At 37.6% G+C, this 25,684-nt stretch overlaps 1 protein-coding gene and 1 pseudogene across 1 annotated transcript in view; both read left to right on the top strand.

The window, feature by feature from the left end:
• ABCA1 (ATP binding cassette subfamily A member 1) overlaps nucleotides 1-25,070 on the top strand; it is a 126,453-nt gene extending 101,383 nt beyond the window's left edge. The window contains exons 30-49 of the mRNA XM_049770919.1: nucleotides 1,028-1,217; nucleotides 2,395-2,489; nucleotides 3,738-3,770; nucleotides 5,531-5,636; nucleotides 6,619-6,693; nucleotides 7,388-7,557; nucleotides 9,785-9,962; nucleotides 11,923-12,038; nucleotides 12,151-12,295; nucleotides 13,792-13,915; nucleotides 14,965-15,094; nucleotides 15,352-15,472; nucleotides 16,426-16,488; nucleotides 17,118-17,224; nucleotides 19,566-19,707; nucleotides 20,066-20,200; nucleotides 21,342-21,445; nucleotides 21,914-22,006; nucleotides 22,754-22,997; nucleotides 23,688-25,070. Of these exons, the coding sequence (XP_049626876.1) occupies nucleotides 1,028-1,217; nucleotides 2,395-2,489; nucleotides 3,738-3,770; nucleotides 5,531-5,636; nucleotides 6,619-6,693; nucleotides 7,388-7,557; nucleotides 9,785-9,962; nucleotides 11,923-12,038; nucleotides 12,151-12,295; nucleotides 13,792-13,915; nucleotides 14,965-15,094; nucleotides 15,352-15,472; nucleotides 16,426-16,488; nucleotides 17,118-17,224; nucleotides 19,566-19,707; nucleotides 20,066-20,200; nucleotides 21,342-21,445; nucleotides 21,914-22,006; nucleotides 22,754-22,997; nucleotides 23,688-23,828 (2,512 nt within the window). The 3' untranslated portion in view covers nucleotides 23,829-25,070. The remainder of the gene's footprint in view (nucleotides 1-1,027; nucleotides 1,218-2,394; nucleotides 2,490-3,737; nucleotides 3,771-5,530; nucleotides 5,637-6,618; nucleotides 6,694-7,387; nucleotides 7,558-9,784; nucleotides 9,963-11,922; nucleotides 12,039-12,150; nucleotides 12,296-13,791; nucleotides 13,916-14,964; nucleotides 15,095-15,351; nucleotides 15,473-16,425; nucleotides 16,489-17,117; nucleotides 17,225-19,565; nucleotides 19,708-20,065; nucleotides 20,201-21,341; nucleotides 21,446-21,913; nucleotides 22,007-22,753; nucleotides 22,998-23,687) is intronic.
• On the top strand, nucleotides 1,611-1,709 carry LOC126032685 (uncharacterized; annotated as a pseudogene).
• Nucleotides 25,071-25,684: the final 614 nt, after the last annotated feature.

Genomic DNA, 25,684 nt, shown 5'->3' with positions numbered 1-25,684 from the left:
ATGGGATGCCTGGGAATCGAATCGCAGTTCGTCCTAGGTCAACTGCGTGCAAGGCAAACATCCTACCACTGCACCACTGCTCTGGCCTGCCTCTGCTTCCAATTTTTTTAAAAAAATATTCCTTTTAAAGAAATTATGAAGAATGTAAGCCATTTCATTGGAATATACAGATGGCACTAAGAGGGTTAGAATAGGTGCTTGTATGTGGAGATCTATGTGGGTAAAGCCAGGGAAGTGAGGCCTGAGCACGTTTCGTGATGGCAGAGATGGATTTGTTTACATTAATTGGTGAAAATAAGCTCCAAGAAGGCAAGCATCTTATTGAGTGTATTGCAGTAATTCAGAGCTTAAGTGAGGCATGAAAGCCACACCTCTAACCTGAGATGCTAACGAACACCTGGGCCCTGCTTTCCCCATACATTCCCACCACTCTGAGTACCTCACAATTTTCTACTTGTTTAAAACATAAATGGAATCTTTTGAGTCTTATCATTTTCAGCCCATTGACATAAAATCCAGATTTGTTTTTTTTCACATCTGTTTCATCTGGCTTCCCTCTCTTGCTCTCTCAGCACAAGTGTTTGGTGCATCTGTGCCCCACCATCCTTATTTGTAAAATGAGACTAAAGGGGCTTGTGTGATAGTACAACAATAGGATGTTTGCCTTGCACACTGCTGACCCAGGATGGATCAGCATCCCTTTGGGTTCGATCCCTGGCATCCCATGTGGTCCCCCAACTTTCCAGGAGTGATTTCTGAGCTCAGAGCCAGGAGTAACCCCTGAGTGTCACTGGGTGCTGCCCCTCACAAAAGAAAAAGAGTCTGAAGCTCAGGAGGCTTTTGAGGATGAGTGGCAAAAGCAGATGATATCAGACAATCAAATGATCAAATGAGATTATGCTTGTGCTTTCTGAATTATGACTCGATGAGCGCATATTTGTGTCTCTTATTGATTGCTCCTGTGCTTAAGCAACAGGAAAGGTCAGGCCCTTGGGAGGATCTGACCCTTGGTGTCCTCTCTTCACAGAGACACGCCCTGTTTAGTGGAAGAGGAGGAGTGGACCACTGCCTCAATTCCCCAGACCATCATGGACCTTTTCCAAAGTGGAAACTGGAGTATGGACAACCCTTCTCCTGCCTGCCAGTGTAGCAGTGATAAAAGCAAGAAGATGCTGCCTGTGTGTCCTCTGGGTGCTGGGGGGATGCCTCCTCCACAGGTGAGTCACTGTAGGGAATAGTGGACAGCCAAGACTGGGGAGCTTCTGTATGGGAAGAGGGACTAGGGGACATTCCATATCAGGAATGTTACTTCTGGTCTAGAGCTTTATTTTTGTCATAGAAAAGGCATGTGAGTTGTGGGGGAGAAACTACAGTATGTCTGATTTAGTGTTTGAAACATCAACCTCCCTGGATGACTTGTTGGAGGTTGAACTAGAGCCATTCCTCTCTGCATGGGCTGAGGGGAATGCACCAAGGTTTCCCCATAGAAGTGCTGTCACAAAACAGACTGATAGACTAGCTGCATCCTTGACTCTTCCACTAGTGACCCGCTGACTTTAGACAGACTACTATGACTCTGGCCTATTTCCTTACTTGCACATAAGACCTTTGAGAGTTTAAAACTTACCTTCTCTCTACAGTAAATGCACCCCATATGCACCTCAGCCCAGGCCCTTTGCCTGGTCTGTATTGTCAATGGTGGGACCAAAAAAAAAACAAAAACAAAAAAAACAAAAAACAAACTTACCTCTCTGAATCTCTGACAGTGGGACCAGTTCTGAGTCTTGGTGTTTTGTCTTTTTTTTTTTCTCCTTCTTTCATTAACAGTGTCAGGAAATGGCTTGTTGGTGATGTTTCTCTGTTGCTTTACCGATATCAGTTTGCAGGGTGAGGATAAGCAGCTTGTTGGAAAGAGAATAAAGCAGTCCATATTACTTCTCTATAAAATAAGATTTTTGTGTAGCAACTCCTCTGAATCAAATAATTCACCAAGTGTAGTCAGTGATGTTCTTTAAAAGCCTTTGTGACTAGAGAGAAAAGATTATGGGGCTTGGGAAATTGTTCATTTGGTAAGGCACATGCCTAGAGGCATGAAACCCTGGCTTCTGCATGCTCCTTCAGCATCTATTCCTAATAACAATATCTAATTGTTCGGGATAGTTATGGTTTTCTGGAAAACTCTTTAACTCAGTGTAAATGAGTTTCCAGCACTGAGAGCAGAAGGGACCAGAACTCAGTGAATGGCAGATGGCAGTGCCTTGGTCCTGTGGGCAGTATCTCTTCACACTGGTGCTTGTTCGAGGGACAATGGGTCATGCTTTTTGTTTTAGTTTTGTTTGCAACACCTGTTCTGGTACATAAAGACACTTATGTTTACTTTTTCTATGCTAACAGAGAAGACAAAACACTTCGGACATCCTTCAGAACCTTTCTGGGAGAAACATTTCGGATTATCTGGTGAAGACCTATGTGCAGATCATAGCCAAAAGGTCATTATTTGTCTAACTTGATTTTTGATTTATCTGTTTGGATTAGAGGAAGTGAAGGTCTGAAAAATAAGTAGCCATAATTGGGGGAGTGGAGGGCATTATGTTTTGCTAATGTTGCTTAGAAGAGCAGGAATCTTCCAGACTTTAAATATATGAATTATATTATATAATAAATATGATATATAATAATATAATATATCATATAATATAATAATCATTTAACTAATTATATTCAGTTTTTAGTTGCAAGGTTGAGGTGGCCTGGGATATAACCTTGATGCAGTGAAAATTAATCACATCATTGTGACAATAATTAACGTGGAATTTTTATAAATTCATATCACTAAGCAATTAGATTTTAAATATTCTTACCCAGCACAACAGAAATGATAATTATGGGACATGAAGGAGATATTTGCTAATGCTACCATGGTAATCATATTGTAGTATATAAATATATCAAATGCATGTCTTTTATGCCTTAAACAGTGCTATTTGTTCATTATATCTCAATTAAAAAGTTTGGCTTCAAATTTAAAGTTGAGTTAAATTTAAATTTTTCCACTTCCTAGCTGCTTCATTGGGGGCAACTTGTAATTCTAGAAGACCTAGTTTATATAAAATATAGTGGTGCCCTTAATTAGTTTTTTTGGGAAATAACATGATATCTGTGAAGTGCCTCTCCTGATGGAATGCATAATCTTATGTAAGCCCTAGAAAGAGCTCTGAGACAATTTTGGGCCACCTGCCTTACAGGTGATGGGAGAGATTTGGAAATCATAGAACTTCCCACACAACACTAACCCATATTGGAAAACTTAGCAGATGCTTGGGTCATGTCTATTCTGGTTTCTTTTGGCTAGCTGGGTGTCTCAGGTAAGGGTACATGACCCCTTTAAACGTCTTGAGTTTGCTTAGGTTAAATAACTGAGTTTCTGAGAAAAAGAGACATTACGTTTTCATGAGTTTCTTAATCAGTGTCACCTTTGTGTAGAAAGTGATTCTGGGATTGACTTAACTAAAGTTTGATTTTCATGTAAAGAATATGGTTTTAAAGGAATACCACTTAGGGTTTCTCTTTAGTGATAAATCTCTCGTGTTGTCACCTTGATCACAGGATTATTTCTCTCCCCATGTTGTATCTTCAGGTAGATTTTGATTCCTTCTATGTTGTCAGGAATAAGAACAAAGTTCCTTTTGAACTGATTTTTGGTTTAAGTGATTTTTTTTTCTCTTTGGTTTTTGCAGCTTAAAGTACAAGATTTGGGTGAATGAATTTAGGTAAGTAGACCTAAAAGTGAACTTTCTTTTTGTTTCCCTTGAGTCTTGTAGTTAAGGAGGATGATTTTGATGTAGGTATCTTGTACTCCAGCAAGTGTTAGTTTGGGAATTGTTTTGTACTTAATGTTCAGTACTTTGTACTAAATTGTTCAGTACCCAGCTGACTTTTAGAGATCTTTGATATTTATGGCACACTGAAGTCCTTGAGGAGATTCAACTGATTCTTCATTTGTTTATTTTGATATTGAGGGGCTTGCATTTCTGGACTGGGAGCTACTCCCAGAATTTTTCTGGCTGGGACTCACTCCCAGCTGTGCTAGGAGTGGTTATGGATCTGGGCCTCTTGCAGATAAAGCACACATTCAGTCAGTTGAACTTTTCTGTGCTCCCAGAGATTCAGCTGTTTTTTTTTTAAATCAATATCTACATATTTAACTTAAGCCAGTTTCATACATCTTTTTTCTTTCCCCATCAAATCAGATTTCCAGTGACTAGGAAGAATTTTCAGGTTTTAGAGATTAGCAGGTCTTTGCTTCCTAGTGCTTCCTATTAGCTTCCTTGTGCTCTCTATCTCCACTGGATTTGAATTCATATTTTTCTGTGGGATTTGAAAGACCAGGTAGAACAGGAAAAGTATAGGATGAAGAAGCCATGAAACCTGTTTTTATTAAATCTTATAAAAAATGAGAGACCGTATATGGCATCCTCAAACCTAACTCTCCCTCCCTTCCTCTTCCATCCCTCCCTCCTCCATTCCTCCATCTCTCTCTCTTCTCTCTCTTCTCTCTCTCTCTCTCTCTCTCTCTCTCTCTCTCTCTCTCACACACACACACATAGCTTCCCTGCTTTCCGCTTTGACTTTTTTCCAAGCTCCAGTCCCACTACATTTAGTACACAGCTATAATGAGATATTCTTTGGGTATTGGGTTGAGGTTTGGCTATCCCACATTTCCCAGAAGAAAAAGGGATATCCCATACCCCCTATTCAGGGAGGACAGGAGAAGCTGGTTCCATAACAATTCTCTGCAATAAGTAATCCACAGAGATGTGGAGGATAAAGCAGGCAAGAAAACTCACACTGCAAGCTGTTCACCCACAAGCCAGTCACTCCAACACACAGAACCACAAGCCTAGATGACAGTCCCAGCTAATCTCTCCTGCCTTCCATTTATTGAAATCCAATTCAGCCCCATCCCCAAGGGGAGGGGAAAAACCAGTTGAAAGGCAATGGGAAAACAAGACCACCAGAAAATAAATTAAGATACAAATAAGAAATATTTGATACAAATGGGAACTATCTCAAAGGTCTCAGTTTACCTCATACACAGCACAGATAGAATCTGATTGTGGTCCTCATTCTTTAAAAGAGCTGCAACCTGTCTACAAACCCTAATAGCCGCTTTGGTCAATATTCATATATTGGAAGCCCAAACCCCCATCTATTTGCCTTGAGTAGCTTCAACTTCAGATCTCAACCTCCTGGGGTGGAAAGCATCTGGGAGGTGAATGGGCATTCTTAACTAAAAGTCACAGATATAACACTCTGTATAATCAGATTCAGGTCCCTTTCACTTGAACAGTAGAAGTTAAGAGGTACAGAATTCCTTAGGAGAAGCCCAAATATAATTTTTTTGGAGCCCAATTTTGGTTCTTTTCTGAAAAGGTAGCTCATTTCAATGAAACATGTGTCCAGTCAAGTGGAGTATTGTAGACATCTGTAGTGTACCATGCTATGCTTTAATATAAGACTGTTCTTTTAGGTATGGAGGATTTTCTCTGGGTGCCAGTAATTCCCAATTATTTCCTGCAAGTCAAGAAGTTAATGATGCCATCAAGCAAATGAAGAAACACTTAAAGGTGGTCAAGGTATAGTATCTATCTTATTAGCCCAAATCCGAAAAAAGACAGAGTTGCTGGTATTGGGAGTAGTTGGTAGGTAGATTGAATCACTTAGTTTACTTTTTGAAATTTAGGTTTTAAATTATAAAATAATTATTTGTATTTAATGATTATGCACCAGCTAAAGCCCAGAACTGTAACAATCAGGAAAAATTTTTTTCCTACAACACACACCAAGTGAATTTCAAAGTTCTCGGATAACATTAGTTTATATATTTGGCCAGTGGGTAAATAAGCTGGATTTCAAATATACTTTTTAAAAACATGATTGGTTAAACAGGAAGTGAATTATTTTTTTAAGGTGGCCATATACTCAGGATCTGAGAAGAAATCACTCACCACCCTCTGCATCATCTCTCCTTTCTTCAGTGAGAATGGATGCCATCCAATGACATGAATTCTAAGATTAAGGACAGTTTAGTCAGAGTCTGTGTCTTTAAAAACAATGGATCCCATGCTCTTTGAGTATAGTATTGAGACTTGTAAGGATGCAGGAGAGGACTTAAATTTTTCCTTTGTGTTTTGTTTTGAGATCATGCTCTGTGGGCCTTACAGACTATTCCTGATTCTATGCTCACAGATTCCTCCTATAGGTGCTCAAGGGACCATAAGTGTGTCAGGATCAAACTAGGGTAACCTAAATACAAATATCTTAATCCCTAGTTTAAGCTTCCAAGAGGGCAAATTGAAAATCTTCACCTCCCACATATAGAACCAGATACTCCCAAATTGAGAACTTCAAGATTTGTGGCTTATGGCAGCAGCTATGCTTTTGGTTTCTCATGACTTCTTTCTCAGGAGTTATTAAATGGTTTCCAATATCATTTCTATGCATGAGGTAATCAAAGCATTGGTCTTTCACATAGTTGTCCTATTCCCTGTGAACAGGCCATATTACCTATAGCATTTCTTGTGAGTCAGCCTCACTGACTAAGGTTTCTATTCACAGGACAGTTCGGCGGATCGATTTCTTAGCAGCTTGGGAAGGTTCATGACAGGACTGGACACGAAAAATAATGTCAAGGTAAAATTTTTAATGAACAATTTTCCCTATATTCCCTCAAGTTGTTTAGCTCAGGACAACAGCGAGACAGCTATTCGTGACAGAGTTATTTATTCTCAATTAGGGCATATACACTAATGATTAGGACAGTTTTCTTTCCTACTATACACATAAGTGAATCATTGAGTTCTTTTGTTTGTTTGTTTGTTTGTTTGTTTTTTGTTTTTGGGCCACACCCATTTGACGCTCAGGGGTTACTCCTGGCTATGCGCTCAGAAATCGCCCCTGGCTTGGGGGGACCATATGGGACGCTGGGGGATCGAACCACAGTCCATCCTATGCTAGTGCTGGCAAGGCAGACACCTTACCTCTAGCGCCACCTTCCCGGCCCCGAATCATTGAGTTCTTAATCAAGATTTTTTTTGACCCATGTCTGCCTCAGTTTCCTAATGGAAACAATAGAATAGCCATATCTGTCTTGGGGCTGTGCTGAGGTAAGGCAGCTCAATGCCTGGCCATTTGGCCAATACTCTGTGTACCCTAGCTGTTATTAGTCGTTGGCTTTGTTCTCAACTATAATGCTTTGTCATGGCACGTGTTCAGAATTTCTGAAATTTTTACGTGTTTTCGTGTGTATTTGTACATGTGTGTGGGTACCTACTTCCAAGAGCAGGGATTGGGAGAATTACCTTATCTGTGGTCTATTTTATTTCAGGTGTGGTTTAATAACAAGGGCTGGCATGCCATCAGCTCTTTCTTGAATGTCATCAACAATGCAATACTCAGGGCCAACCTGCAGAAGGGAGAGAAGCCTGACCAATATGGGATCACTGCTTTCAACCACCCGCTGAACCTCACCAAGCAACAACTCTCTGAGGTGGCTCTGTAAGTGTGACTGGGCCTGAGTAGGTGGGTGAGGAGAAGGCACTTGGGAAATCTTGGAGTAGGGGAAGCTGGTTGTCGAGTCACAGCTGGGGAGACAATTATATTACGATATGTCTGTATTGATACAGGCTCTAGGAAGAAAATGATCAGTTTATAAATTGGCTGGAAGATTAAATTGCAGAAGATAAATTTAACTCTGTTAGGTAAAGAACATTGCATTTAGTGAATTCTCTAAGTGAAAATATGTTAATAAAATCCTAAAATAATTATATTTGCTGTTAACCTGATATTTAATAAAATTATTTTGGTTTTAGAACCACTGGCTTTAAGCTTGGTATTTAGAAGCTTATGCTTTTAATTTCTGAATTGAAATTGGGTGTGTTAGATGTTTAATACCAGTATGATCTGATTTTAAAACTACAGCCTTTAGCATGAGTAGAGATCTGTTCTTACTCAGAATTTCTGACTATACAGTGTTAACTGAGAAAACTTCAGTAAATTTTCAAGGCCAGCTCTTAGCATATTGTTGAATGATAGTATACAGCCAATTTTTTCCTGTGAATGGAACATCCTGTGAATGAATAACTTTACACTTATTATTTTTACTATACTCATTATATATAATATATATATATATTATATATATTATATAATATGATATATTATGCAATTATATATTATATATGATATAATATACACTACAATGTATTATAATATATATGTATATTTATGTAATATATAATTTCAGTAAGTTTATGTATAATATATCATATAATAAGATATAATATAATTTATGGGACCACTATACTAGCAGCCCAGGGGGTAAGGGAGGGCGGTATGGGATGCATGCTTGGAACAGGGGTGGAGGGAGGACAGCTTTGGTGGTGGGAATTCCCCTGATTCAATGTCAGTATGTACCTAAAATATTACTGTGAAAGATTTGTAATCCACTTTGGTCAAAACAAAAATTATTATTATATTAATAAAATAAATAAAAATATATAATACGATATAATGCTCATGCAATATATAGTATATATATTACTAGGATATTTTATAATATACAGATGGATGTATACATCTGTATATACATTTTAATTTACAGTATGGCTGTCTAATATGTCTACTAAATGATCATTAATATAATATATACAATTTTTATATGTATTGATATGTTGTACACTATTATTTGCAAATTTATTTATAGACCAAATGACCAAATGAGCCTATCTGAATTGTTTTACATTGATATTTCGACTTTATTTCATTTTCTATTTTGGTTTTTGGGTCACACCTGGTGACGCTCAGGGGTTACTCCTGGCTTTGTGCTCAGAAATCACTCCTGACTTGGGGGACCATATGGGATGGGGTGCCAGGATTTGAACTGCCATCCGTCCTGGGTGGGCTGCATGCAAGGCAAATGCCCTACCACTGTACTATCTCTCTGGTCCCTTTATTTAGCTTTCAAACCACTCATGTGAAAGTTGTAACGTGTTGCTCTTAGGAGGTTAGGAACAGTGAATAAAAGCAAATGCCATTAAATTAATGTTAGATTTCTCTGAAAGTTTTATTATGGCAATGGACTTCCTTGCTTCCCTTCTCTCTCTTGATGATGCTAGGATGTTTGGAGGTGGCAACTGGAGGTGCTTTGTTGACACTTGCACATTTAGTTGTGGTGTTGGTTGCTGTTACGCTTTATAAGATGTGTTCAGGCATATTCTAGTTGTAGTACTTGCTGGAATCTCACTTCCTGACCACAGCTCTTGCTTAACATTTGAGTTGTGTTTTCTGGAAATCATCCCCTTTCATTATAGTGCTTGCACATACCTATCTATGATGTATCCAGGAATCACCTGTAGTATCAGGGATCACAAACAACAAAGTTGGCAAACACATATAGCAGAGCCATTAGATTAGGATTGTGGCACCAGGATTGAGTTACTAAATATTACCTTATTCTTTATAGACAGGCCCTCTGGGTCACTGAGTCATATTCCAGGCTCAGGCAATAAACTCTTATAGATCTCAATGAAATTTTGAATTTTCAAAATTTCAAATTTTGAATTTGAATTATTATTACTATATTTTTTACTTAAAAATGATGATCTCTAAGTACATAAAATACATTTTGGCAGGTGTGTGTGCGTGTGCATGCACCCATTCCTTCTTGAATGGATCATCAGTTGCACCTGTGACCCCACTTATCCTCTCTGCTTCTCTCTTTCAGGATGACCACATCAGTGGATGTCCTTGTGTCCATCTGTGTCATCTTTGCGATGTCCTTTGTCCCAGCCAGCTTCGTTATATTCCTGATCGAGGAGCGAGTCACCAAAGCAAAGCACCTGCAGTTCATCAGTGGAGTGAAGCCTGTCCTTTATTGGCTTTCTAATTTTGTCTGGGATATGGTAAGAACCCTGGCAATACTGCTGCTTTATTAATCTCCATCAAACTGTGCATTGGATGAAAGAGCTGCTGGCTTATCCCTGGGAAATGTTCTAGCCAGTCTAAAAGATGAATGAAAAAAGAAAAGGCAGAGGCAGTTACTTTCTTTTATGCTACCAAATCTGATCTTACAGATCTCCAGCCTACACTAGAGAGAAAATTGTGTCATTAGTATATGATAGTTAATACCACCACCATTGCTGTCACCACCACTCATTTCCTAATGTCCTAAATAAAATCTTTTGGAATACTGAGATGAAACACTCTTAGGAAAAACATACTTGTCCTTTGTCTTGAGAATCAAGGATGATCTCTGACTTCTTAGAAAATTCATTCATCGTTTGAAAGTTATTTATATATTTTATCTTTCTACCAGTTGTGATTATGATTTCATGTCAGTGCATGCGTTGCCTTTACTTAGAACAACAATAATTTCAAGGAATTCTGAAGAATTTTTATAATGTGAATTTTAATGTATCTTCCCATGATTTCCCTTAATCCACATAGAGCAAATTTAAATTTTCTCCCAAGGCACAGGCCCCTTGTATACTTGAAGACAATGTTTCCTTACCCTAAGTTATCCCCAGATGATACATAAAAACATACTTTATAATATCTGAAGGGCTGTATAGATGACAGATGTGAGTGATCACGATGATGGTGATTTCTGGGTTAATTACACTAAACCCTCTCTGACATGTCAAGGTTTTGGTCTGTTGCTTTTATATGGCCATGCTCCATAATGTTAATGTTCCATTTGAAAATCAAAGCCCAGAGTTGTCCTTTTGTTCAGGCTGTGGGTCTGAATGGCTATGAATCTAGAGAGACTTGCTCTTTACCCCATACTTCTGTTCCTCAGTTTAAGTGTATTACATTTTGGAAGGTGTTACTCACTTGCTGGCAATTGGATAGTGAACTGAGTATCTATTCCTCAGGAAGTATTGTTCACCAAGTCTCTCTCTTTGGTACTGAAAGCACTGGCTTTTCCAAATCTAAACTTCAAATTTATCCCTGTTAAACTGCATGGTATTTAGTATCCACTTGTTCTGCCTTTAGCTTGATTCAGTAATTATCTCTCTGAGTAAACACATACTTAGTACTCATTATTGCCTGGCTGCATGAGGCACAGGAGAGTCAGAGATTAAAGATCAAGTCCTGTAACTGAGTAACCATAACTTATCTTCCTGTATATTAGTGGCTCCTCTCTGCTTTAAAGCCTCTGAAATGGACTATAAGCAATGTCTTTATTGAAGATGTTTGATAAATACATTGGCTGGGATAGGACTTGGACAGAGCCTTGCATTCTGAAGCTGTAACTTCTCCTAAAAGCTGACAAGCCCACTATTATCTTCCTGCCTGGGCTTTACTCTCCCGCTATGAATTCTCATAATTGTCCTGTGGTCAGGTCTTTATTTCTGCATTTTAATGCTTGATACACCAGGGCAGACTTTAAAATTATTCTCAGTGTGATGAAACAGTTCTGACACTCCTGCTATAAGTGCTTACCTCATAAACAGATTACATGTGAGATTGGACTTGGGCAAACTATAATATAGCATTAATGATGAGACAGACACGATCATTTTCGGGAAGAATAATGGAAGCTTATTTTCTGCCTGTGAAATTGAAATTACTCTGACTGGGAATCTATCGTTCAGTAGGTTTACTGAGCGTGACGACTTGGCTTAGCTCATGGAAAGACAGAAAGGGCATGTAGTTTATAAAATCAGCCAAGGGTAAAATGCTTGTCAAAATGTATTGTCCAGTATTTTGATTAATAGTTTATGTGCCTTCATTAATTCAAAGTTATTCTCCAATATGTTTATCTGCCCTTTCTTGTCCGATGATGTTGAAGATTTCAGATATATCATTGTGTCTTTGATGTAGGAATAAGCTTAATTTTGTTTTTGGTTTCCCTTTTAGTGCAACTATGTGGTCCCTGCCACACTGGTCATTATCATCTTCATCTGCTTCCAGCAAAAATCCTATGTGTCCTCCACTAATCTGCCTGTGTTAGCCCTGCTCCTTCTGCTGTATGGGTAAGGAACCTTGGAGGGTGGGGGTGTCTGGCAGAGGGTAAGGCATATGGTACGTAATCCCAGAGGAAAGACAGAGGACAACCAGTAGACATTTGTTTTTGTGCCTCATCAGGTGGTCGATCACACCCCTCATGTACCCTGCTTCCTTCGTGTTCAAGATCCCCAGCACTGCCTATGTGGTCCTTACTAGTGTGAACCTCTTCATTGGTATCAATGGCAGTGTGGCTACTTTTGTGCTGGAGCTCTTCACCAACAATGTGAGTTCTGCCGAGAGCATCTCTAGGCTAGGTGTCTGAGAGCCAGAGGACAGTGTTCCATTGCGATTTTCTTTCACTTTTCTATTGGATTACACTACTAACTACTCTGTCTTTGGGAGGGGGGAGTTTCTCTCTTGAGGTTCTAATGCACTTCATTCTGCTCCTTTTCCTTATATTTCTCTGTCAAAACTTGAAGTTTTCTTTAACATTTATTTTAATACTCACTGTTAATTTACCTCTGGTGGTTGGTGTTTTGCCGTATTTGTTTTCCGATTGAGATACTTTCGCTGGGTGATGTCATTTGTTCTCTTCCACTATTTAGACCCTTCCACTATAACCTCTGTCTCACTGTCTTTTAATGTTGTTCTCTCTTAGATCGTCAGCTTTTTTGTTCTCAACCCTATTGAATTTTGAGCTCTATCTTCACATTCTGACTTGTGTAGTGACTGTCATGTAGATAATTTATATATATCCAAGATATAGCCATGTTGCCTTTTGTCCTGAGAACCTATTGTTTCTCTTGACATTCCTGTCTATCCAGTCACCCAAGGTGGCAAGATTTGAGTCATAACATTTCTTTTTTTCCTTCCCATAATCAACAGGTTACTTTATTAGTTCTCCCAGTTATAGATCCCCTAAGTTATCTCCCTTTTATAGTGTATTTTAACAGCATGCAACGCTTTTTAGAGGTATACATTCATCCTGTCCAGTTTCACTCAGAATTCTTCCCAATGCAATAAAAATGTGAGCTGAATCATCCTACAATACTCCTGTATTTCTACAGTGTCCTCTTTCCATCAGAGTCTAGTAGCATTTCACTTGTTCTTCAAGAATTGCAATGTTGTCCTAACTGGCTGTTGGGATGTGCTATTTTCTACCCATCTCTTGGGAGGCCCTATACTCTGTAAACCTTCAGTTCATGCCTCCAATTCAATACACATCAGTCGTGTACCAACTCCCAGTTTCCATGTCTCTCTCCCTTAGAGTAGTAGTTCTTTATTGACTGTTGCCTCTCCTGTGCCTAAGCTAGCACAATGCATTCAGTTCATAGCAATTTACATAAGTGCTGGATATTCTGTTAGTTCTGACTTGATGTATTTGAGAAGAATTTTTAAAATTCCAGCAAAATCTTGAAGCTGAAATATTGACCCAGACACGAGCAATTTGCTTTTGAAATGCTAAGCAAATATTTTATTATGGGTTTTCTTATGATTAAACATAGCTGTGCTCCTAAACTTTGCTCATATGTCTCCACACTTATAGCATTATTCCCAATTTTCTAAAGAGCAAAATTTTATTATGTTATATATCATCAGTTATGACTGCTGTTATTTATTGATATCTGAATTCAAAGGTTCAGTTTGACTCCAGGGAATCAAATTTTTTCTTCATTGCCATTATTTCTGACTTTGATACATTTTTAGTCTAAATCACAAATGGCATTCAATCTCACTCTGTTTCTGGCTCACTCTCTGTCTGATTTTTTTTTTTTTTAGAAGCTGAATAATATCAATGATATCCTGAAGTCTGTGTTCTTGATCTTCCCACACTTCTGTTTGGGACGGGGGCTCATTGACATGGTGAAGAATCAGGCAATGGCTGATGCCTTGGAAAGGTTTGGTAAGTAGCAACAGTGATTGCAGAAAGCTTTCAGGAGTGCGTGGGTCTTGGTATTCTGGCCTTCATTTTGGAAAGATCTAGTCATTGGGCATAGGACCCATGATATGTAGCTGGTATAAGTTTTGTGACACAATTCTGATAGATTTGAGAAAACTGAGGGTGTAGTTTTGATGGTAAGGACATTGGCTTTTGCTTGACTCAGAGCCTAATGCTACTGGATGGGTTTTCGGAGTCACTGGAAGAGCGATAGTTTTGAGAATTTAACCAGGACAAGTAGGGAACCAGAAGCAAAGAGTCAAAACTTTGGCTCTGTTAGGGAAGTCATGAGCCTGCAATGGCCATATATTATTTTTACAGTCTATGAAATGGTAATTTACTCTAGCTCTTTTGCCTTTAGAGTATTTGAAAATATTTCTTCTGTGGCGGTTTAACTATGCTTTATCCACTGGCTCATATAGTTAGATGGGATATGTTGTTAAATGGACATAGAAGAGGATGTTTGGTTTTTTTTAACTTGGAGGTTCAAAGAAATATATAAGGAGTTTAAGGAATATTTATATGAAAGCAGGTGATGAGTTGTGATATTATATTGTGTTGCTACTGAAAGGAGCTCTTAAAAAAGTGCTCTTTAATCTTTCCTAGTGAAAGAAGTTGTTAAAATTCCCAACACTTCTCATGAATTGTATTTTTTAAAGATTTTGTTGCCATGGCTCATTAAAAAGAGAACATAGATAGAATAAAGTGACAGATAACTAATACATGTTGGCTCTGAAATTTTGATGATACTGCACTGCAATACGTTGTCCTAAAGCTCTTCTCCAAAATAGCTACATGCACATACATACATACATACACACACACACACACACACACACACACACACACACACACACACACACTCTCTCTCTCTCTCTCTTTCTTTCTCTCCCTTGAAAATAGTCTTTATTTTGGTTGACAACCATTAGAATTTTCGGAAAGGAAGGTGGAGTTGAGCCTGAATTTGAGGAGAGTATTTCATTTTAACTGAATCTCTGCATTTTGTCTTCCAGGAGAGAATCGTTTTATCTCGCCATTGTCTTGGGACTTGGTGGGTCGAAACCTTTTTGCCATGGCTGTGGAAGGGGTTGTTTTCTTCCTGATCACTGTTCTCATCCAGTACAGATTCTTCATTAGGCCTAGGTGAGACTTTTCCTCAGAATTTATGTTGTTGGTGGGTTCCAGAGGAGAAAAGTGCAAGGAGTCCTTTATTATTGATATTTGAACTGACTTAAACTCAATGCCTATAATGATACTGTCTTTCCTGATATAGGCAACCCCCTTCTAAGCACTGTGCCTTCTGCACATTGTGGAGGATTGATTTGAAAGGAATACCTTTGAAACTCTGTCTTTTGAAAAATAGCCAGAAAGATTGATTGTTCATAACTTTTTTTTTTAAGATCTGTAAATGCAAAGCTTCTTCCTCTGAATGATGAGGATGAAGATGTCAGGCGGGAAAGACAGAGAATTCTTGATGGTGGTGGACAGAATGACATCTTGGAAATCAAGGAGCTGACTAAGGTGAGACAAAGACTATAAAACTTAAATTTAATTTTTTTTATCTTTATATGTTGGAAACCTTTATTTTGCTGATTATTTTTTAGAAAATGTTTCCCCAAATGTGTATCTATGCCCACTTCTGTCTATTTATCATATGCCATGAAAGCATCTTAATTAGAAATCTATTGATAATATTTCTTATGACAGAATACTTCTATTTCAATCCTCATATATATTTGCTCTCATACTTAATTTACATGTTCATTATTAAAAGTTATATAATACTGTATATTTACATAAAGTTAAAGTAGGGGGTTATGGTTATATATAAAGGGGGATCCCTTTATAAACAAGGTTGAATTTTACTTTTATTAAGTCCAAAAAGCTAATAAATGTTCACTGTATAGTAGGAGAAGTATATCTAGCCTTTACTAGTTTCTGGAATCACAATTAATTTATTTTTCATATGTTTGCAATGTTTTAATATCTTGTTTTCTGGGTTTTGTTTTGTTTGGGGTGACACTTGGGGGTATAGCTACTCCTGTTGCAGAGCTAAGGGTCCCATGTGGGTGAGAGAAATAAGACATAGGAATTCTGCATACAAAGTATATGCTCTAGCCCTTTGAGCTGTTTCCCTGAACCCCTGTTTGCAATGTTAAGATTACAAAATCCTTCATTTAAAAAATACTAACAATATCCTTATATATTAAATAAGTGGAAAATACTCAAATGTTAATGGCCCATAGGTATACTTTAAGATTGATATTAAAAGAGAAAATACATTCACTTTTATGTTGAGCTTCTGCCATTCATTCTGGTTGTCACAGGAACAGTCCAAGTCTCAATGATGTGCCTTGGACTATCCATTAGTATTATTTCATGGTATGTTTGGGTTCTAATTCCCTCTTCTATAGTTGCTTGGGATTACTGTGAGTCACAGAAGGTTGTAAATTTCTGCTTTTTGTTTATTGCAGATATATAGAAGGAAGAGGAAGCCTGCTGTTGATAGAATTTGTGTTGGCATTCCTCCTGGCGAGGTAAAGGCACTTTATATTGGATTTGTCTCTATTTATTCAGACTCTCTCTACCCAATCAGACAGCAATGCCTTTGGGGGATAAAAGTGGCATTTAAAGGCTTCTCTATTTATGCTGATGTGGAACAATCAGTCATTGAGAAGATAGGAACCCACCCCATCTGTCAAAAGAGAATGATTTTAGAAAATGTCAAGCAGTTTAAGAAAAGCATGCACATCCAAAATAATGTTCTTTTTGATCTTCTCAAGATTATGATGAAATTCAAATGGATTTTTTAAAAAAAAATAGATGTTTCTTTTTTCTTGTCCCTGTTTGTGTTCTTTCTATGTCCTTTAGTCAGATAAGATGGTGAAATTTGACTAGTTGGCTTTCATTACTGCTTTTTATACATATTAGCTTTGGCTTCAACTTGTCAACTTATTGTTTACTGATACACCCACATTAAAGTGATCCCTTTATATAACATCTGCTGAATATCTTATTTTTAAGACCAAAAAATTGTCTTTTTACTGATTTTTAAAAGTGATGCTTTTAAAAATTATATTATATTGAAACTAAGCTGAGATTATATAGTCAGTTATATTTGGATTTTCAGTAATTTGCCTTTATGACTTATTCTCTATATTTTCAGTGTTTTGGGCTTCTGGGAGTTAATGGGGCTGGTAAATCATCAACTTTCAAGATGTTAACTGGAGATACTTCTGTTACAAGAGGAGATGCTTTACTCAACAAAAACAGGTGAGGAAAGTGGCTTATGTTTTGCCACAAAGGCTTTAAAAAAAAAAACGGTTTTAAATAAAATTTTTTTTTTATTATTTTGTTTCGTTTTTGGGCACACCTGGTAATGCTCAGGGGTTACACCTGGCTCTGCACTCAGAAATAGGTCCTGGCTCAGGGGACCATATGGAATGCCAGGGATCAATGCCAGGTCTGTCCTGGGTCAGCTGTGCAATACAAATAAATGCCCTACTGCTACACTATTGCTCTGGTCCCTATTTTCTCATTATTGCTGTACTATAAAGTTTATTAGAATGTTGAAATAAAAAAAGACACTTTAAAAAAAATTTTGGGGGGAGGGAGGAAGAAAAAAAAATTTTTGTTTGGGGTCACAACTGGCAGTGCTCAGTGGTTAGTTACTTCCTGGCTCTGTGCTCAGAAATCACTCCTGGAATGCTCAGGGGACCATATGGGATGCCAAAGATCGAACCCAATTTGCTGTATGCAAAGCAAAATACCCTACCTGCTGTGCTATCATTCTAGCCCCTTAAAATATATTTTTACTTTTTAATTAAAAGTTTTATAAATATTTAAAGAAAATTTATTTAAAATATACTTTATAAACTTTTTAAAAAATAAAACAAATCACCTACTATCTAAAGATAGCTTTAGACATTATAATTTGTATCTATAGATTATCTTGAGAATCCAGATCAATGAGTTTTAGACATTTTATAGAATTGAGTTGTGTGACTATCATGACAATTCAGTTTGAGAATAGTTTTATCACCCCAAAATCTTTTATATACATATGAAAATATAATATAAAATACTATAAAACCATATGGTATATATTAAAAATGTTACCTTTTGGGCTAAGGAAATAGTTCAAAGTACTAGCATACATGCTTTCCATGTGGGAGGTCTAAATCTGATTTTCTGCATCTGTTCTGCATGGTTCCCAGAGTACTGTCAGATGTAAACCAAAAATCAAAAACCAAAGAAATTTGTTAACTGAATGTATTAGAAATGTTTCCCAATGGGCTAAGATATAGAATTTCACATTGCTATCTATAATTTTTTAAATAATTCCTTAATAGGTTTCTGCTTTTCAGACTGTAAAATATGTCCTTGTATTCATCTTTTATTCCTCAGGAAAATTCCTATATGGTAAAAGATTGTGTTTTTGTAAATTTTCCACCCTAAAGAATGTACCAACTGATGAGGCCACTGCCAGACTCTTAGACACATGGATTACTGTACAATCTGAGTTCTGCAGTATACCTGTACCTCAAAGCTGTGAGGCAATATTGCCTTTGAGTACTCTATGTGTACTCTTTGAATACTCTATTCTTTGGATGGAAAATACTACAAGGCGCAGTGGCTTTTGATTTTTCTGAGATGAATTATTTAGTAGCACATATTACATAATCTGAACCCAATAAATTCAAGGACATAAATATTCCTATAGCTTAAGATTTTATGAAACAATATCTACTTTTATTACTTGTGTAATACTCTAAAATGTTTCTTGTTCTAGTCTACCATGTCATTGAAAGTACTGCTTGAGGGCCTGGAGAAATTGTACAAGGAGTAAGGCTTTGCTTTGATCAGATACCAAAAATCTTAGAACTGCAGGTGCCCGTTTCTTCAGGCTTATTTTTAGCACAGGCACTTGAGACTTAGAGTAATAAAAGCTATAACTTGCCTAAACTAAGGTGGACTGATTGGAAGAGTTGGATTAGATATAGCTGTGAGGGCCAGATCCAGTGTCCATGAACACTTCAAACATAATTGTTGTGGATAAAACTGGACTTGGGAATATTCTTTTTTTGGGGAGGGGGTCACACCCGGCAGCGCTCAGGGGTTAGTCCTGACTCTATGCTCAGAAATCGCTCCTGGAAGGCTCAGGGACCATATGGGATGCTGGAATTCGAACCATCGTCCTTCTGCATGCAAGGCGAACACCCTACCTCCATGCTATCTCTCCGGCTCCGGGAATATTTTTATATATGCAGAAAGGAGTGAGTCACTGGGCTTCTTGTAAGCCTGATTAGTCATAAATAAAGGCATTATAGTAAGGCATTTGTTGCATATAACTACACCACAGAATCAAGTTTGGGATCTTGAGCTAGTTTTAAAGCTGTAGAATTTAGACATACCCTCTCAGGTGACAAAAGCATCCAAGGGGGAAAAATTCCTTCCATTTCCAGCAAGCATGTTCAGTGGTATTTCTGTCTGCACAAATACACACAGAATTTGTCCCTATAAATAAAGTACTTTATAGGAATTCCTGGAAAGGCTGTCTGATAGGAGTACTTCTGAGTGTTTAACAACTGACCGGTTTTGTTCTTCTTTTAAGTATCTTATCAAACATCCGTGAAGCATATCAGAACATGGGATATTGCCCTCAATTTGATGCCATCACAGAGCTGCTAACTGGGAGAGAACACGTAGAGTTCTTTGCCCTTTTGAGAGGAGTCCCTGAGAAGGAAGTTGGCAAGGTACTATGGGCCCCAGAACGTTACCTGACTTCTTTGGCATCCTATTTCAATTCCACATGCTTTGTCTTTGATAATGACCCTTGGCTTCAAGCTATTTTTCCTCACAGAGGCAGCCATTTGAAATGCTGGCTTCTGACATCTGCTTTTAGGATGGAATTCAGGGTGGCAGTGGTTTCAGAGATTGTGGTGGTGGTGATGGTGATATAAGGTGGGGTGGACAGACATCTGTTGGGCAAAAGAGAGTAAGGGAGTATCACTCTCACCCACAGATCTTTCTAAATAGGGTGATAGAATCTTGTCTTACTTGGTTAGAGAATTTTCATAGATAAGAAATCACTAAACCTTCCAATCACTTTAGGTTGGTGAGTGGGCAATTCGAAAACTGGGCCTTATGAAATATGGAGAAAAATATGCTGGTAACTATAGTGGAGGCAACAAACGGAAGCTATCCACAGCCATAGCTTTGATCGGCGGGCCGCCTGTGGTGTTTCTGGTGAGTGGATTATGAATAAAAATGATTGTCCCAGACTAAATGCAAAAACACATTTTCAAAGGCCTGTATGTGCAGGGACATTGCACAACTTGCTTGACAATGGCAAGCCTCCTCCCCTTCCATGAACCTCAGAAAACAGGGAGGAAGCTTCTCCTTTACATGTAGTGGGCCAAGACTCTGCTATTCTCTCAGGGTATCAGAAGCATTTACTCTACGTTCCCTCTCTTTCTGATCTGGAGAATCCCAGTAAGAGTGGCTAATATATTTGATAATTTTCTGGAACATCCCAGTAAGAGTGGCTAATATATTTGATAATTTTCTGGAACATTCTATCTGACCATCTATGTGTTTTATCTTCTGAAATGGTGAGCATTTCAAGATTCCTATGGAAGCATATACAGATAGATTGAAAACAGAAGATTAGATTAGGCAGTGGGCTTTGACATTTTTTTTGAGAAGCCTAGAGCATTGGAATTATTATAGAAAGGAGACTTGGTTTCAGACTTTTATATTTCAGGTCATGTAGAACTGGAATTTATTTATCTTAGACAAGAAAGTCTAAGATAATAAGCTAAGTTTAGAATGAGCTAGAATAAAATGGGAAAATAAATTTTACCCAAACCTTATACTGACTTCAGTAAGCTGTTTCGTATAAAAAAATTTTTTAATATATACTTGTCAGTCATAAAAGATGATAGAAACTAAATGACTTTTCTTCCTTCCCTTTCTGTTTATTTGGAGAAATTAAATTTTTTGAAAATCTCAGTTGGGTTTTTTGACTCCTATAAATCATTCAAAAAGTTAGTTAGTAGTAGAGTTGGAGAGATAGCTCTGGTAGGAGAACCAAGTATGATCCCCAGAAATGCTTGGTTCCCAAAGCACCACTGGAAGTGATCCCCAAGAACAAAGACAAGAATAACCCCTAAATACTTCCAGGGATGGCCCCAAAACAGAAATAAAATCTGAGCCACTACTTACAAATAAGTATAAAATTTATTCTATGTAAAGTCTCATTCTTTGGGCCAAGAAATAACTAGAAATAAGTTACATTTAGCCTATGTCAAAGGTGCTTTTGCATTTAAATGTGAAGCTGCATCTCACGTGCTCTCCATACATAGGAACTTTCTTATGCTCATTACAGGATGAACCCACTACAGGCATGGATCCCAAGGCTCGGAGGTTCCTGTGGAATTGTGCCCTAAGCGTGGTCAAGGAGGGAAGATCAGTGGTGCTCACATCTCATAGGTGTGTAGTGTGGGCATAGCTTGTCTTCTCCTATGTGGAAACTTCATGATCATTGTGTGAAAATTAGAAAATATGTAAAAGACAAAGACCTATCATCACTTGAGACTGTATTATTGAGAGATAAACACTATTGTCATTTTGGCTTTTTGTCTTTCCTTACTATATCTATATCATGTAATACTATATTGTGAAGATTACTGAGTCAGTATTTCCTTACATAAGATAGTATTCCATTAGAATCATATCCCCAGTTATTTAACATTACCCTCTTTTCCTTTTTAAGAAATAATTTGAGTTGCTTCCCATTTTGCGCTGCAACAATAAAGTCATTTTTATGTATTTGTAACAGGATGTGATTATGCTCTGGAAAGCTGAGAATCTGTCTGAAATGCTAGATGTCATGATGATATTTAGAGACCATCTCTCTAAAGCTAAACCTCCTTTTTTTTTTTTTTTCTTTTTCCACAGTATGGAAGAATGTGAAGCTCTTTGTACTCGGATGGCAATTATGGTCAATGGGAGATTTAGGTGCCTTGGCAGTGTTCAGCATCTAAAAAATAGGTAACAATGATTATATAATCAGAATGGTGTTTACCTTTTAATAGTGTTTTTAAAATAAAGGAAAGTCAACTGAACAGAATGGTGTAGTGGAAAGAGTCAAACCAAGCTGTATTCAATTTCTCTCTTTTATTCGGGGGAGGCAACACCCAAGAAGTGCTCAGGGATTACACCTGAGTCTGTTCTCAGGAATTATTCCTGGCAATGCTCAGGGAACCATTTAGAATGCTTGGGATCAAACCTGGGTCAGCTGCGTGCAAGACATGTCCTACCCACAGGAACATTGCTCCAACCCCTCAATTTCTTTCTCTACTACTGGTTGTGTGTCTTTGGAAAAGTATCTGAACCTCTCTGAGAGTCATTTTCCTGACAGTATCCAACTTCTAGCTTTGTTAGCTAAATGAAAAAGAAAGTTATGTAGTCAGACATGGACTCTGGAGTTAAATACAAGTAGGTCCTGGCCTGGCCTTACTATGAGCTCTATACCAGAAGTGTCTCTTTTTTATATCTGTCATATTCACAGATACAGATGGGAATTAAACGGGGAAAAATGTAATAAAAGAGTGCCATGGCATCTCTCAAAGAATATTCTGCAAATTGCAAATTAATTTATTTTACTAGAAATGAATTTTCAGATATGTCAAAACAATCTCTTTTTCATGGTATAAATTGGGTTCTCAGGCTTTATCATTTTTGAGGCGTTTCCTGCAGATCCTTTATTTGGGATCCCCCCTCTTTTTCTTCTTTCAGGTTTGGAGAAGGCTATACAATAATTGTACGAATAGCTGGGTCCAACCCTGACCTGAAGCCTGTCCAGGATTTCTTTGGACTTGCTTTTCCAGGAAGCATCTTAAAGGAGAAGCATCGGAACATGCTCCAGTATCAGCTTCCATCCTCATTATCCTCCTTGGCTAGGATTTTCAGCATCCTTTCCCAGAGTAAAGAGCAATTGCATATAGAAGATTACTCTGTTTCTCAGACAACACTTGATCAAGTAAGTTTTCAATATCAAAATAGTTTTTTTTTTTTTTTTTAGGGGGAGGATCCCTTCTCCCCACTCCATTTTGGGCACCAGAGCAGTGTAGACTATCTGAGTTTGAAGTCCTTATTCTTCTACTAGCTATGCTTTTTTTACTGAGCCCCTCTCAACCTGAAAATTCAATTGGAAATGCTACTGTATGGGGTTTTTTAAAGAAATGATAACAAAATATTATAATATGTACCAGTTATTAAGTATTTATCATGGGTTGGGCATTTTGCCATACAATTTATTCCATTTAAATTACAAAGACTGAAATACAAACAAGATCCTGTTACTTCATATGTATTCAGTAAAAGTTACTATTCATTCTTCTTCCCTTTAATAAAAACTATTAAATATATCACCGAGCATCTTAGGGACAATACAAATTTTTATTTTACATTAGTTAATTTTGGTGGTGCCAGGGATCAAATCCAGGGGCTCATGCATACTTGGTATGTGTTCTCCTGCTGAGCCACATCCCTGGTCTTCTGGTTGCAAATTTTTAAATAGTTTATTTCCCCCTGAAAATTGCCCTCTTCCTCTCATAGTCTATTTACGCCAACTTGTCTTTTCATCTCTGATTTGATTTTTATATAGAAAAAAGTGCAGAAAAAGAGCAAGTCAAGCTTTATTTACTAACGTCCATTTTTCTTTTGACAGGTATTTGTAAACTTTGCCAAGGACCAAAGTGATGATGACCATTTAAAGGACCTGTCATTACACAAAAACCAGACTGTTGTGGATGTTGCAGTACTGACATCTTTTCTACAAGATGAGAAAGTGAAAGAAAGTTATGTATGAATAATCTTGCTCATACAAATGGCTGAAAGAAAGAAGGAACTTGAACTACCTTTGTGCCATGAGAAGTGTTCCAAAGGAAAGAGCTGGAAGTTTTTTGTGTGAAGAAGTAAACTGGAAACTATACTGATAACTATTCAATGCAATGCAATGCAATTCAATGCAATCAAAACAAATTCCATTACAGGGGCAGTGCCTTTGTAGCCTATGTCTTGTATGGCTCTCGGTAAAAAAAGACTTGAATTTATTACCTTGTACCTACGTGAAACTCTGGTATAGAACCTGGTGGAACCTTTGAGTTTGAAAAAGTACTTCATTTTTTCTGTGTTCTCATGGGGGTTGCAACAAATTGCAAAGTAGTCATGGTCAGTGGTGATCAAATTCAGAAGGTTTGCACAGCCTCATTCATTAATCTGAGAGAGTGGCTTCCCATGACAACACCTATGGCTGGCAAGACGGCATCAGTCATTGGTGCCAAGTTGCTCAGAAAAACCTAAGGATTCTGGTGTATCATGTAGACTTTTGTGAAAGCCGCTCTGCCCAGTTTATCAATGTCATCCAATATCAGGTGACAAAATGGTGCCATGTGGGGATAAATCCTACTTTCATCCCCTCTTTGTAGAGCTGCTGTGGTAGTTGGTAATGTGCAAAGATGTAGGAGCCTCGACAAGTATGACTTTGGGGAACTGTGGGCTTCAGAATAGAATTACCTTTAAGATTCCTATAAAGTCGTTCTTTAAAGATCCTTAGATCCTGTGGGAAATGCAAGGAACCAGCAGCTAACATTGTGGGGACTTCATGCTGCTGAGATCAGAAGAGAGGACCGAAGAGATTCTGTGTTCAAACCTAGGGAGGCTTGTGTCCATTTGTCCTGTCTACTAACATGCTATACTGCATCTCAAGTTCTTGTTTGACACAAACGTAGTATTATTTCTCGCCTTTTTATTTTTAGTTAATCTAGAATATGCAAAGAAGTTGTATTTTGACAAAGAGCTTTTGTACTTTTAATGCTGTTTGAGATTTTAAGGTCTGTCAGTGATTTGTGAAACCTTAGAATAGCTTCTTGTGCACCCCATGACATGGAGGAGTATGAGTGACTGGCCTCACTAGCTTTATTTTCTTATCTAAGTGTGCAGATGGTTCATCTAAATAGGCACCAGAAAACAATGTGATCTTCAAGTTGTAACGACATTATATTTGAGTTTTAAACAATTTTAAGTACTCAATCTTCCTTCATTAATCAAGTATTTTTAATGTATGTTACAACTGAATGTGTTATGTATGTCTGTATGCATGCATGTCTGTATGAATGTATGTATGTATGTATGTATGTATGTGGGGTTTAAGTCTCTGTAGATTTCCTGTGCCATATTATTGAGCTAACTGGTTTACAAATACAGGTTTTTGTGGTTGTGGTGATCGGAGCCCAATGAAAGAATTGTGGGCAGCCCACTCTTTACAGTAGCGACAATGCAAACACCAAGAGTATTTAATTGTCACAAGAGTAAACAAGAAATTCTTTCACACAGCTAGCTACAAAATTTGTTGAATGATACAATTTGTATTTATAGCACTTAATACCTTTAATTGGCTTTGAAGGTTTTAGACACATCATCCTGACAACTTTTAAATTTTTATCTCTTTAATCACTAAACTATTATAAAAAAGGCAACAAATGCCTCCATATATCTTTTTTTTAGTATTGGCATTTTAGCTAGTGAACATTTAAAAAAAATTTTTATTAATGTTTAATGTTATGTGTCTTGGGAAATATGGAAGCATTATCATTTGTGAAGTTCAAGTAACCTTTGATTTTATTTCTAATTTCTTCTCCCTTATCTAAAATTTAAATATCGATT

This window comes from Suncus etruscus, chromosome 1, assembly GCF_024139225.1.
Source record: "Suncus etruscus isolate mSunEtr1 chromosome 1, mSunEtr1.pri.cur, whole genome shotgun sequence".
Classification (NCBI taxonomy): Eukaryota; Metazoa; Chordata; class Mammalia; order Eulipotyphla; family Soricidae; genus Suncus; species Suncus etruscus.
Note: the sequence above shows the minus strand (reverse complement) of the source record. Positions and strands in the feature narration are given on the sequence as shown.